General features: G+C 39.9%; 1 protein-coding gene across 1 annotated transcript in view; it reads right to left on the reverse strand.

Moving 5' to 3' along the window:
- Window positions 1-15280, reverse strand: part of ADAMTS5 (ADAM metallopeptidase with thrombospondin type 1 motif 5) — an 85776-nt gene that overhangs the window by 25663 nt on the left and 44833 nt on the right. The window contains exons 3-6 of the mRNA XM_030204277.1: window positions 7841-8008; window positions 5360-5643; window positions 3846-4029; window positions 2214-2389 (exon numbers count right to left, since the gene is read on the reverse strand). Coding sequence (XP_030060137.1) covers window positions 2214-2389; window positions 3846-4029; window positions 5360-5643; window positions 7841-8008 — 812 coding nt within the window. The remainder of the gene's footprint in view (window positions 1-2213; window positions 2390-3845; window positions 4030-5359; window positions 5644-7840; window positions 8009-15280) is intronic.

A 15280-nucleotide genomic window follows, 5' to 3' on the forward strand; every position in this document is an offset into this window, starting at 1 on the left:
TAGCGAAAAAGGTGCCGGTGCTCAAATACCAGAAGGGTGCTTCAGGGGTGGGGGTGATCATTGAAGGACCCACCCCACAATAGCCAACCCCCCTGCAACCAGTCACAGAATCTATGACAAGGCAGAATTGGTGTGTTAGGGCCTGAGCTCTTTCATTAAAACTTGGCGACCATGGGTCAATTTTAGTAGACAATGGAAATAGTGCCAGTACTCAGTACCCCCAAGTACCCCCCTCAAAAAAAGCCCTGGTTATTAGTAACTAGGTCTCATTGCATGAAATGGGACCTGTTCTAAAATAGCATGAGTTAGTATAACATAACACACCTTAACACTAGTTGAGATTGTTTTCCTCTAATATTGTATTAATGTACAGTCATCTCTGTATTACTGTTTGCAAGTGACCCTTATAAAATGAAAAATTATAAATAAATGATAAAAAAGAAGTGTTATTTTACCACTAACTCTGCTATAAGTAGTGAGACCTAAGAGTCCTTTTACTAAGCTGCATTAAGAAAAAAAGCCTTAGTGCACCCCTATGCAGGTCATTCCTATGCATTAAGGCAATTAGCACATGGCCATTTAAAAAAAATTACTATGGGAGCACATTCCGCCACCTATTTTGTAGGTGATAAGGGATGCTGCATTATCCATGTGCTAATCAGTTAGCATACGGTAATGTAGATGTGCTAATTGGATAGTGCAGAAATGCTCACTCTTCAACTCTGATATACTTCCCCACCAAAAAATACAAAGAAATAATTAGCGTGCGGTTAGCGCCTACCACACCTTAGTAAGAGGACCCCCTTAGTTACTAATAATAGGGGTTAACATTAAAAATAATATGATTAATGGTTGTCCATGCTGATAGTTTTCCATTTCATTTTATTTATTCACTTGCACAATTCTCTATTTGATCTTCTCTTGGTCAAAAGTTTAGCCAATGTGATAGAAAGCAAAATTGCTAATTCTTGAAGGAAATCTATTTTTCATTAGAAATATATGTGATCCCAAATGTGTAGTGTCTTCCCCCCAATATTCAGCACTATTTAACCAGCTAAGAATGGCTTTTGCCAGGTTAAATAGTGCTTATCCATGAATATTCAGCAGGAGACTGCCGGTTATCTCTCGCTGAATATTTGCAGTCAGCGCTTTGTGGATAACCGGTTACATCATGTGACATAACTAGCTAACTGCAACTATCCAGTGCACTGCTGGCTATGTTTGGCTGTGGCCCAAATATCAGGCCTATCTTTGGCCACTATAAATTTAACAGGTCAGCGCTGAATATTGGCTTGGCCGGTTAAGTTTAAACTGGCCAAAAGTAAACCGGATATTCTATGCTGGTCACCGGAAGTGGCCTGGCATTGAATATCTGGTCTTACCCTGACCATGGGAGTTAGCCAGGCCTGCCTCCTGCGGTCTGAACATCAGTCCCTTGGTTTTCTGTGCAAATCTGCCCTTTATGCAAACTGCAATTTGGTACATGATATGTTTATCCAGAGAGATTTCTTCAGGAATTATAAACTACAATGCGTAGATTTTCTCTGCACAAATTGTGCTCTCATTGCCCTTGAGGAATGACAGATTCTTACTTCGTGGACTGTGAAGGCATCCGCCTTATCTTATTCAGAACAGTTTCTTACTTCTGTAAGTTATTGTTGTCACAACTTGTTGCTGGCTTTGAAAATGACAAAATCTTTGGCAGATTCTGTTATTGCCAAATATTAAAAATGCAGCCCTCTTAAGCCTTATTAGATGTCAGAAACCACAGAGCTTCACTTTTGGCTTTTCATACCGAAGGAAAGCTCAAATGATTTCTCTGACCAGAAGAAAAAGTCTTCCCAAATACCCTTGATGCAGACAGTACATTAGGGTTATTAAAAATTAGGAGTAGCTAAAAGTAAGAGGCAAGATTTAATGGACTTCTTTTGAATATAGAATCTAGTTTGGATCAACCATTCCCCAATTATGGCTTGTGAAGCCAGGTGGGGTCACAAGAAACGCACGTTAAAATGGGACCATGTTGGAAGCATTGGTTAAAATTACATTGTACAGTGCTGAGCACACTGGTAGACTATACAAATAATTATAATATTATCCAATTAAATGCAGTTCTAATTTCTTATGTAAAAGGAAAATATTACAAAGGCTTCCCACATATATAGAACTTTTTAAATAATTTACCTGGAAATAGGCATTAAGATGTCATTTACCTTGTTGGAAAACACTACATAGTAGCCAGTTCCCTTGGCTCGGCAGGTGAGTTTGCACACATCCCCTGGGAGCACGCCTGCATACTTTGGAATCCATTCCACGTATGTCTTTGCACCTTTAGCATCAGACTGATAGCCATTTCTCGCTTCACACTGCTCTTGTCGAAAGGGTTTAGCTAAAAGTTAATAATAAAAGGATTCACATGAATATGGTACTGATTTCTATGCAGAATTTTTAAAATATTATTTATTTAAATGGTGATTGTTTTTTCTTTTTGTCCCTCTTTTTTAGGATGGGAGCAGTCTCCTTTCACTCACACCCTGTCTGGCTCTGGGAATCAAAATGGACACCATGACTCCTAGTGGTAAACTCATGGTAATAACAGTAGGTAACATCATTCCATATAAGGAAACAAGTTCCAGACAAGCCAAGGGAGCTGGAGGAGTAGGTGGAAGGCTTCCTTGAAAACTTGTGGGTAGAGTTTTGATTTGAGAGAGACACGTTTGGGGGGTTCAGATCCAGGATTTTGGGGGAGATCTGGAAAGGGCGTTGGGTTATGCAATTGGGGAGTGGGGAGGAGGTAAGGAGATCAAATCAGTGGTGTCTAGGGAGGAATCAGATGTCAGGGAAGAACGCAATGGGAGGGAGCGAGGTCCTGCATCTTGCAGTCTGTGTCTGTGCCACTGAACTGACAGTAGGGTGGCTGCACTTAGTGCCTCCCTTTAAGGTGGTGATAAGTGTAGCCTGGCTATTGGCTGTTATAGATGGCAACAACTTCAACCCACTCTTCCTGCCCTGTTCCCACCCCTGCCTGCATTCTACAACTAACACGTGCATTAGCATGTGCTGTTATGCCACTGTGGTATCCATTATGGTGCTTGTGCAGTATCAGCACACAGTAATTCAAATGATAGTTGTCTAATGTACTTTAATAAAAGGGCCCCTTAGCATTTTATTTCTTGAAATAGTCAAATTTGATAGGTTGATCGGATTTGGGGATACATAATGGCATACAAAGTATGCAGTATATATGCTAATATATCTGAGGTCTGAACTAGTCCAAAATTATTCATATAAGTATAGAAAACTTGAACAACTGCTGCATGTAAATTATACTTAAATTGTTGATTTTATATGTTTTATTTTGTTTTATGATTTTATTAGGTTGTGTTAGATTATGTTTATTTTGCACTGTTACGTAAACTGCTTAAAGGGACATTTTTTAATAGGCAGTGTATCAAGTTTAGGATGGGAGCAGTCTCCTTTCACTCACACCCTGTCTGGCTCTGGGAATCAAAATGCTAATAGTATATTAGAAGATTTATAATTAGAATATGTTACGGCAGGAGAATAGCTTCACAAAGAAGAACAACCTCATGGAAATGATCAAGTGTGAGGAAGAGTACAAATTAATATTTCAGAAGGTTTTAAGCTATTACCTTTTCATCTGAATATCCTCCATTTGACCAGAATGGGTCATTCTGGCCCTAGAAATTCTTGCATTACTGGGAAATCTTTACTAACTGACACATTTGAATCATGAAATACTGTATAAGCCCCATAATCAGTTTCTCATTTAGACAATCTGTTCGGTAAGCCTTGTTGTCAGTTTTGCTGGTTTCTGTACTTACCATTTGCAGGACAGGGGTTGAGATTGCAGGAGCGATGGATAGCTCGCTTCCCTGTACAGTACCGGCCGCTGTTTCTTGGAGCTGGATTGTTACAATGACGATAGGAAAACTGAACTCCGCCCCCGCAGGTACGGGAGCACTGCCCCCAAGGACCCCAGGAGCCCCAGTTACCATGGTTTGAAGTCTGCAAATCACAAGTAGAAATGTTACTCAAGGTAAGAATTAAAAACGAACTAGCAAATAACATCCCAGCTGTTTGCAACATGGGTTTTTCACAGACCCTTGGCTTAGAATATCCTCTGCTATTTGCTGTCACTCACATTACACCTTGCAATATGACATCCAGATGTTTAATTTGGCCTGTTCTGAATTAGTGCTCAGGAGGCATAAAGATGTTTACCTCCTTTTACCATGTGGGGGTGCTCTCCTGTTGTTACTTCAATTATTCTTGGCACTTCCTGGAGTTCATAATATTTTGTTGCAAAAGTGTATAATTTAACACTGGCGAAATGGAAACTGTTTGTGTAAATTGTGGCAGCTGGAATTCAACAAGGTGGCAAAACACCAGATGTTAGCAGAATCTTATTAACTAATCTGGAAAAAATCTGTGAAGGCATGCAATTACCATTCCATTTAAATTATGGTGATATTTTGCCAAGAAGTACATCAGAGTTATTTCCCACAGACTCTCAGCCTATGACACAGTGAATAAACTACAGATTGTGGTTTGAAGATGTTTTATGGATGAAGCAGACTATAGAGGCCACTTTCAAAAACGTGTGCTTAAGGGTAAAGTCTGTGAGCACTTTTTTTCCTGCAGACTTTGCATCCAAAAGGAAAAACTTTGCTTTGAAAATTGTATTGGACAAGGCACATACACAAATCTGAACCTACTGCTTGTGCAGGTACTTTTCCATGTATACTCCTGCACATGCTTTTGGAAATTGCAAAGTTTGCAGGTAAATGCACTTTCTTCTCCAACCCCATCCGCAAGGAATTCCTCCCTGATATGTAGATGCAATTCTGTGCATGCTGGGTCTAAACTTTTACCTGTATGTATGGTGGGCAGTTTTCAAAAAAACCTATTTCTGCAGATAAAACCTTTTGTTTTGTGTGCTGAAATGGCTTTAAAAATTAAGTGATAAAAATGAGGAGGGCTGAGCTCAAACATCCTGTCTAAACCTCTGTAGTAACTCTGCCTGCCTGTGAGTGTGCTCTAGGGGATATGTAAATTTGCAGTAATACTCCAGACTATGGTAAATCTTAGTAAGCTGTACTTTCATTAATTGTTTATTTTTTTTATATGGAGCATGTTAGAAAGGGAAGATGATATTTAAAGAACAGCAATTATTTTATAAGATAAACTACTTTCAAAACTTTTAACTAGTTGGATGAGAAAATATTTCCTAACTTTTAGGGTCATTTCATTGATTAAGTGAAGGCGTCCTCTTATCTGACACTACATGAAAAAACAATTTTAAATCCACAGTGTGAATCATTTGGTTGGAACGTACCGAGTAATATTTCTTCTTGGTCTTGTCCACACATTTGCCCTGAAGGCAGATCCTTCCTTTCCCACATGGTGTACCTTCTACAGCCGGCAGCTTCTTGGTCAAGCACACCATCTGGCCCTGACGCACTACTGCACACCACAGGCGAGCACAGACATCCATTCCAGGGCATACTGTATACTCAGGACCAAATGCCAGTTTGCACTGCCTCATAGCATCATAGGCCTGTCCTGGAAGTTCCTCGGGACCCAAGATCTGCTTCCTTGGTTGGTCCAGTAAACAATTGCCTGGAAAATCAATCCTCAGATTATTCAGTGTTAGGAGCCATAACTCTTACAAGAAAACAATATGGTCATGAAATGCAACATGACGTCTGGTTTTGAAGTTAGTGTTGGAAAAATGGAAATCTGTGTTTTTCAGCAGACTAAAGTTCAGCTTAAAATTTCAGCAAAAATATTTGATGAATGAGCACATCAGAAGAAAGTCAGAAATAGTATTAACACAACTTCAGGTCAACAGGGTCTAGCTACGAGCAATATCAAGGGTGGCTTTGCAGCCACCTTTGACTTAAGTTGATTGTTTTACAGTTTTGTTGGGACACATTATGGTGGTTATATAAGAAATTCTACTTTTGTTTTGTACATCTGAAAACTGGCGTTTAAATGTCCATATTACATGGATGTCCAAATCCCAATTTTACAAAGGCACGATATGGACATCTAACACTACAGTACATCCATATGGCAAGGGGGCATGATCTGGGAGTTTTTTTAGGTAGGAGCTAGGGAGGGCCCAAAATATGTACATCCAACTCCGATCAGAGAAGGGAAGGGACATCCAAATCTAAAAAAAATAGATGCTGTCATTTAGACCTGGCACTTCTCATGTCCAGGTTGCAGAAATGTGCTCTGATTGAGCAGGTGTCCACTGGACGGATTAAGGCACAACACCTCCTTAACCCCCAGTGGTCTCTGTGCTGCTCCCTCTCCCCTGAATGTGAAATTGGCAAGGTTTTTTTTAAAAAAGTTGTAAGCCCTCCAATGACACCTGCAAGCCTGAAGGGCTTTTTTGCTGGGCTCATTCACAGTGGTAGCCACGCCCCTTTGTATGTCTTTATAAAATAGGATTTAAATAAGCACTCATTTGGCCTTAACACATAGGTAACTGTTATAAACTTACCTTCCACATGCATAATGCATTAAAACATGCAGTATGAGTTTCAGTAATAATTGGTAATATTTAATACAAAATACAACACAATATTTCAACTATGCTGAAACCTGTTATAAAGAGGGGACTAATGAGCTTCTCCATGGATCCTGAGTCCCATGGCTGCAAAATATTTATGGAACTCAAGCTCAGTTTTAAAGGAAAACTCCTCAGGGAAATTCTCTTTAAAAATCCCATCAGCATGTAGAACACTGGTACAAAGATCCTGCATAATCTGCACCCGCACTGAAGCAGGCACAAAGTATGTGCCAGAAATTTAGGTTTGATTTGCACTCTCTGACCTAATTCTGCCCATTGTCCTTAAAAGATAAAATTACACATGTTATGAACATGCACATACTTTTACCTGCATGTGAGGGAAGGGGAGGGGGAAGAACCATAATGGTGCCAGACATGGCAACGCTTCAGCATGGGCTAATAACTATAGGGGCTGACATGGAAAGAGGTAAGGGCATCGGCATTAGCCTGGAAGCAGGGAAGGAAGGGGAGGAGATGCTGAATATAAGGTGGAGGTAGGGAAGGGGAAGAGATGATGGCCACTTTGGAGGGTCAGAGGGGAAATAAAGATTTGGACAATGGGGGAGAAAGGGAATGGGAAAAGCTGGACTCTAGAGGGGGAGAATGGAAGAGAAGATGATGAATTATGGGAGAGAGGTGTGGAAGGCACATGACTGAAGGTTCATCTAGGGCATTTGATATTCTTGGACCATCCCCGGCATACACTCCCGGATTCTATAAAGGCCACTGAAATTTGTAGGTCAAATTTTGACATGATCCTGAGATGCATGCATAAGTAATTACTTAACAAGCCAAGTAACACCAATTATTGGCATTAACTGGCAATTATTTGGATTTGTGCATGCTAATCTATAAAGTTGTGTGCTGAAATTGTCTCATGCACAACACAAAAGGGGGCATGGCCATGGGAGGGCATGGACGGGTTATGATTGTTCCTATAATTTATTCACAATGTTATAGACTTCTAAGGTAACGTGCTCAAACAGGTTTCACTTGGTGTAAGTCCGCGTACCCACAGCTGGTTGTGGGAATCGGCAATAAGTGCTATTCTATTAAGGGTACTTGGTGTGGAGCACCCTTTATAGAATGTGTGGATCTTTTCGGCATCTAAATTTTGGTGCCATTTACTGAATCCAGCTCATAAGGTTAATTTTGTAAATAAAACAATCAAGTATCAAGACAATAACTCATTAATTCCATCTTGTTTAATAATACCTGTACTTCAATTATACATACCATGACCATCATCCAAGAATTCAGTAATGGTTGCTGAGGTGCACTTTGACCAAGGCTTGGAGGCATCAATACTAGTTAAAATAGAGGACATCAAACGTTTATCTTCAAGGGAGCCAAAGTTTTCTTCACAGAATTTGGAGTCGTCATGAGAAAGTCCAAGCAGATGGCCTATAAGGTTATGATATTATGAAATTATATTACTAGATATGGTTGTAACATTTAAAAATCATTCATTCATTTTCTAGCTTATAAAAGCAGTTAGTGGAAGCAATAAAGATTGACCTTAAAGTATGTTGGTGTGATTGACTTATTGAACACAGTAACATAGTGCGGTCCATCCAGTCTGCCCAAGAAAATAAACTCATTTTACATGGTATGTGATATTTTATACCCGAGTTTGATTTGTCAGTGAATGAAAGTAGATCTCATATATAAAGTAGCCAAAAGGATAAGAACAATATTTTACGTTAAGTGGAGAAGTAGCCTAATGGCTAGTGCAGTAGCCTGAGAACTGGAGGACCTAGGTTTAATTCCCACTGTTGCTCTTTGTAATTCTAAGTAAGTCACTTAAGGTTTTTTTTACTAAGGCGCACTCACATTTTTGGTGTGCGCTAAATGTTAGAGACGCCAATAGGAATGTATTGGCATCTCTAACATTTAGAGTGCGCTCAATTTTAGCATGCATCAAAAACGTGAGTGTGCCTTAGTAAAAGACCCCCTTAACCCTCTATTGCCTGAGGTACAAAATAAGTACCTTAATACTTTGTAAACCACTTTGATTCTAACCACAGAAAGGCAGTATATCAAATCCCATCTCTCTTCCCTTCCCTTCCCTTGAGTAGAATAACAGTTCTCCCTTACTGTGCTGCATCCCATAGGAATGTTCATTCATTAGAATGGATTGTTTGATAATACATCTTAAAACATTTACAGCATGCAAAGTTTATTTAACAAGTAACATGTGTTAAGTCAATTTTGTATACGTTAAAAGTTCTGATGTGCATTAAAAATTCAGTAAAACAAAAGTATGAAATAAGGAAGAAACAAGTCCACAAATCAGGAAAGTGACAATAAAAAACCCCAAATCAAATTAAAAATGTTGTCTTGTGCACATCCTTAGCATCTCAAATGATGTTCAGAGGTGCTCCATAAGTGATTCAGTAATTGAAATCGTGGGGAGGGAGGTGGACTTGATCATAGGGATGTGTGTGGACAAAACAGTTTTGGACCCCAATCAATGGCAGAGGGGACCTGATAAGAACAGCAGGTGCAAAGCTAATGAGCATGACAGAGGACGTGAGAGTCATCACCACAAGCTGGGAGTTGCTGAGCATTGGTCCAGGGTCCAACTAAATGAGCAGGAGCAAAAATGTTTACAGATTGAGGCCTGGTTGGAGTTGAGGAGTTGTCAGTGATTATGGCAGGGGGATGAAAACCAGGGAAGCCGGGGTTCAAATGCCACAGATGCTTTGTGTGGCCCTGGGTAAATCATTTCACCCTACATTGCCTCAGGAAGAATCTTAGACTTAAAGCTATCTGGGGGCAGAGAAATACCTACTGTACTTGAATGTATCTCACCTTCTGAAAAGGTGTGTCAAATCAAAAAATAAGTACACTTCTGAAACTGATCAGGGAACCATGAGATATCACAGGAAAGAGAGGCAGAACAGACCTAAGATCAAGTAAACCAGAACTGGACCTAGCACAGTACAAAGCAGACTGGAATAAGAGAGGGTAAAAGTCATAGAGGTGTTAAGGGAGATACAGAACATAGTGGAAGAGAGAAAGGAGACATGGGGAAGATGGGGGATGGGCAATGGATGAGAAGTGGTTGGATGGTGGGGGTGGGGTTTCATATCACTTAGATTTTGATGCACCAGTTATCATTAATGGAATTAATAATACATTCTCTATTTAATGTCGCTAAAGAATGGAACTGGATGAAAGTTGTACAGAAAAAAAACATTTCTGATATTATTTTGTGAATTTGACTATGCAGATCCCTTAAGGACCAGGTTGAGCAAAAACTTTCAGTTATATTACCTTGTGAGCTCTACTTGCTATTACACAATATGATAATTCTCTTCACTCTGTAATAGTGAGTAGCACTCACAGGATAATGTAATTCATAGAACACATAAAGATCACTATTCCATAAAGACACAGACACCATCCTCATGTACTATACACAGACACTATTACTCCTATATACACAATATACATAGGCGAACACACACACACACACACACACACACACACACACACACACACACACACACACACACACACACACACAAAATACAGATACCTTACATGATCAGGATGTATACAGTACACATAGCTTACAGTGCTATCAAAAGCATGCCCATAAACCTCTGCTATACAGTCAATCCTTAATATATACAATCTATACCCAAGCTCCTAATATTCCCAGCACATAGGGAATGAGAAAACCCTCATTTCCCGAGGAGGGGCATAGAGGTTGCTGACTTAAGGAATCAATGAAGTGCGGCATCCAGGAAATGCCAAACTGTTGGCCAGAGGGGAGCTCTCAGCTCCATCCGTCCCCATGGAATCTTCAGCAGCAAAGCTTTGTCTCCATTCTTCTGAGGTGATCAAAGAAGTCAACCCCTTCACCCCATGATCCAAAGAGATTCCTGGAACTGGCAATTGGGCCAGAATTTTGGTCAAGCTAGGTTGTTAGATCTTTAAGATCTTAAATGGTTTAATTTCTCAATATACGGTTTATCTTATATGTAGGCCACTACTTGGTCAGTTCTATGATGATAGGAATAGAATGGTCATATCATTTCCTAGTCGTAGAGATGCTACCATAATGCATGCATGTTAATGTAATTCACCATGGCAAACATAATAATGAGAGGCACAGCATGTAAAACACTTCATTTAGTAGTACATGTTTGGTTCAGAACCCTAGCTCTCACCTGGAAAGAGTGTAATGTGTGGATTAATTTGCCAACAGTCCCCCATCCCACCCAGTTATACTGGTCCCAAGTTGGACCCAAATAGATTATCCAGCAAGAATAACTCTGAATGAATACCTCAGTCTGCCAAGCAGCATATAATAATCCTGTGAAGACTACCCCAGATATGGCTAGATTTACACATTTTGTTCCACAGATAAAGAAATAAAACAAACCCAGGCAACCTGCTATAATTTCCAGCAAAGGAGCCAGCAAATTAATTAGTCTAAACCTGCACCTGTCAGGTAATTCCCTGCCACCTGCTTGGTGATTTGTGGGTGGTCTTCTTTTAAGTGCAACATCAGCTTGTTCTGTGATAACTAGCATTCTCTGTGCAGTATAAATTAGGAGATTAAAGGACAGAGCGCCAGGGGGAGATAGTATGGAAACTCAGAGTTATTCCATATCTGCACTGGGAACCAGGATTTGTACAATAACTATTATTACCATTCACTTCCCCCAAAATATGAAAAGGAAGATGACAAAAATTCCTAAGTACAATTTCAGCAGTGGTGACTATATGAAACATTACAAAACAAATACTGCTGTCCCATTGCCATATACCTTAGCATGATGGTGATACTGATCTTGGAATGAGAATGCAACAAGAATATATCACAGAATTCCAAACATGACCTTGTTTGATCTGATGGTTCCCAGGGGCACATTTCTACCTAGTTCAGCATAAGCACTGAAAACCTCCAACCACAGCAAAACATTCAGCAGAGATGCTGCTGTGTCTGAACCGCTTCCTGAAACAGTTTGGCTGAACATTTTGCTTTCATGTCAGAGTACCTTGTTTCTGTCCTAGAATTATTTTACCAGCTGTGCTAAAGCAACATGCTCATCATAAGTTTTAAAGAAAGACAAATGTATGCTTAATCTAGAGTTCAAGTATTATAAAGACTCATTTTTCCTAAGCATAAAGCCCCTTACTAAAATGTCCAGTTTCACTAGAACAGCTGTTTTTGAAAACACATATAGCAGCTGATATAATTATACTCATTACAAGGCAATAAAAATATTCCTGAGAAGGCCAAGGATTTTCAAATCAAAATTTAAACTGGAACTCAGCAATCATTTTTAATTTGTACATCTTGTGCATGTTACACTTTGTCCCTTCCCTGCTTTTCTGTCCATGATAATTCTCCCAGTTATGGCTTCTCTTCTCCAAACATTAACCTGATTTCATACTTCAGTATCATGGCAGCAACTCAAAACTGCCAAAGAAGTTTAAATAAAATAATTTATAAAACCAGCATTCTCCTTCTTTGCTCTCTTGTTTTCTGGGACCCACACCAATGGGTGACATCATCTGACATTGACAAGAAGGATATCTCTTAGACAGAGATCCTGTACAGCTGCTACCTTACGAGTCTCCTTCAGTCTTTTTGAGGATAATTTTATAATAAAGTATCTAGGTTAATTGGGCAGGAAGACACCCATTGGGCCCTATTTATATCCTTGCACATCCAGCAGCAACGGTGCCTACATTTAAGGCTCGGACATTATGCCCGATATTGTGCTGTTTAACTGGCCAGGAATGGGTCCTGGCCTGTTAAATAATGCTTAACCGGCTATCTGTGAACATTCAGTGGGAGATAGCCAGTTATCTCCCGCTGAATATTCGCAGTCAGTGCTTAGTGGATAACCGGCTATATCATACCGACTCATGCAAAAGAAGCAGTAACATAGTAACATAGTAAATGACGGCAGATAAAGACCTGTACAGTCCATCCAGTCTGCCCAGCAAGATAAACTCATTTTACATGCTATGTGATACTTTATACCAGAGTTTGTTTTGTCAGTGAATGAAAGTAGATCTCATATATAATTATTGTGAAAATCCTGAAAATTTGGCTGGATTGTAGACCTCGGGGACTGGATATGAGGACCGCTGCTATAAAAGAATGTAGGCACTTCCATTCTATAACTGGGCACCAGCAGTTATGCACATGTTGTGCATGTAAGTGCCAAGACAATTAGCACTTATGTGTAAATGTGCACTACACACTATTCTATAAGGTATCATGTAGGTACCCTAGCAACTTCAAGGGAGCATACATATGGGCAGAGCATGGGAGGGATATGGCCATGCCTCCAACTTATGTGCATATCTGATAGAATACTATCAATTACACAAGTTGCATGGTGCACCTATGGGTGCCTATTATACCAGCCATTGATCTGGCATACATGGTCATGCCTAAAGGTAGGCATGCCAGTTCAAGTTAAGCTAGTATTTTATAAAAGCATCTTGGTGCACAGATGCCATTATAGAATTAGCACTCAGTGTGTGACCGGCACACCTAACTTAAGGTGTCACGTTATAGAACTTTGGGGTAGATCCGAGAAAGATCTCCAAATTTGGGCACCAGGATGATGTGCGCTAAGCTCCTCCCATATCCACACCTCCTAGAAGTTGTGCATGATAGAATTTGCACACACAACTTCTAGAATAGTGACTAAGGGCAGTTAGGAGTGCACAAATTTGCATGCTAAGCCTAAATTAGGACACACAAAGTTATAGAATTAGGAGGTTTACGTCCAAACAATAGAACAGTCATTCAAATAGGCAAGGAAGTTTCTTCCTTGTTTTTTATTTTTTCGAACACTTTGGTGGTAAGCATATTTTTTATATGGAGTTAAATTATTATAAATCATCTCATTTTTGTCCTAAGCATTTTTATTTCCCTGAATTTATATTGGCTAATAGGCTGTTCATGGTGATGGATAAAGTCAGTGGCTTCAAATGGTGCATTTGCAACTAGAAAATGTTCATCATGTAGACATATAAACCGCTTGCTACAGATGTTTGGACCCAGACCATGATGTCACAGATTATTCCCATTGTGCTCTGATGTTATCTAGAGCTGGGTGCTTCAGGGCATAAAGATGAAAGCTTTGTGCTTGTCTTCATTGGATGTCCATCAAACAGAGTGCAGCGTAAAGCAGATAGGAGGTGAGATATATAGCTTCAGGGGGCTGTAGGCCTGTTCCTCAGAAATTCTTTGATTGTTGAGTTATGCGCAGTTGGGGTCAACTCTGATGTTTGGAAACTAAGGGTGGGGGTCAGTAAGGTATCTGCTGACTTATTGTATTTACTTTCTGTTTCTGTTACTATGATATATAATTGTAAACCATGTAGATGGTATTACCAATGGTGTGGTATATCAAATGATGACTAAACTTGGAAACGGGTAGAAAAGCCATTTCATTCCTGTGAGTAAATTATCCTCAAAGGAGAATGTGTCACAGTGCAGAAAATGGTATTGGACAGCATGGACACCTATATGAAAGGCGGCTAGATCCACGATGCTGCAGATCTCATGCAGGAATCCTTGTTGCTGAAGGAGATGGAAACATGGCAGAAACTCTATCACAGAGGTCTTCACTAACTTTTATGTCAGGAACACTTTGAATGAGCTGAAAGAATTCCAATCAATATCTTCTTATCTGGGGGCACAACACCGCTGAGCAGCATATATCAATGAAATCCATCCCCACCAGCCCACCGTCAAACATTTCATTGGGGGTATCATCAAGGAGATGGGTGTTTCCAAATGCATTCTCTTCTTCTGTTGAGAAATGCATGCAGCTCTACTTTTCATCCACTTCCCTCTTCCTGTCCTGAGCTTGGGTAGAGAGGCAGAGGATAGTGGAAAAAGACCTCCAGAATGACAGTGGGGGACATCCAAGAAGTCTCTAAGGGCTGCCATGGGCCCCCAGGGTTTGAATCAAATAACATTGCCCTGTCATATCTCTCCCCAATGTCAAAAACCATTATGTGGAATATTTCGTTAGTGCAAACCCCTCATTCAGCACCACTGGTGCATTCAGGGCCAAAACAGTAGGTGATGCAGACACATTCCTCATGTTCATCAGAAGGAGCAGACTGAAATTCTTGGTGCTCATCAGGGTTCCATAAGATGATAAGTCTTCAACTGGTCCTCTCTTGGTAGCCATCAAAAGGATAGTTCCACCTGATATTAGTCGGGGGCAGTTTTGACATTTCATCAAGATTCACTTTAGTGACCTGCCACAACTTCTGGGTCAGCTGTGTTGCACCACTGGGTGACATCACCCACGTGTATGTCTGATTTATCTTTCTGTTTATGGAGACAGAAAAGTAGCTTCACATGTATATTTTTTATTGTTGTTATTGCTTTGAGTCACTCTTCTTGTAAATGCCCTACCCTGACTTTGTACTATAATTGTGCAGCATTTTTGGACAGTTTTCTAAAATTTGATAAACTATGCACATGCCCTGAATATGTCTAGATGTGTTTAATTAAATAATTCTAGTACTTAACCAGATTGTGAAGGAGTACATAAGCTATGACACTAGGCTACATTAAGAGACCAGCTATGCAAACTACAGCGAGTTACACTGAAGCAAAAACAGAAACTAGAACTGGGTCATAGAACAATTTTTTTCTGCAAAATAAGGTCCAAG

Source organism: Microcaecilia unicolor, chromosome 5 (assembly GCF_901765095.1).
Source record: "Microcaecilia unicolor chromosome 5, aMicUni1.1, whole genome shotgun sequence".
Lineage (NCBI taxonomy): Eukaryota > Metazoa > Chordata > Amphibia > Gymnophiona > Siphonopidae > Microcaecilia > Microcaecilia unicolor.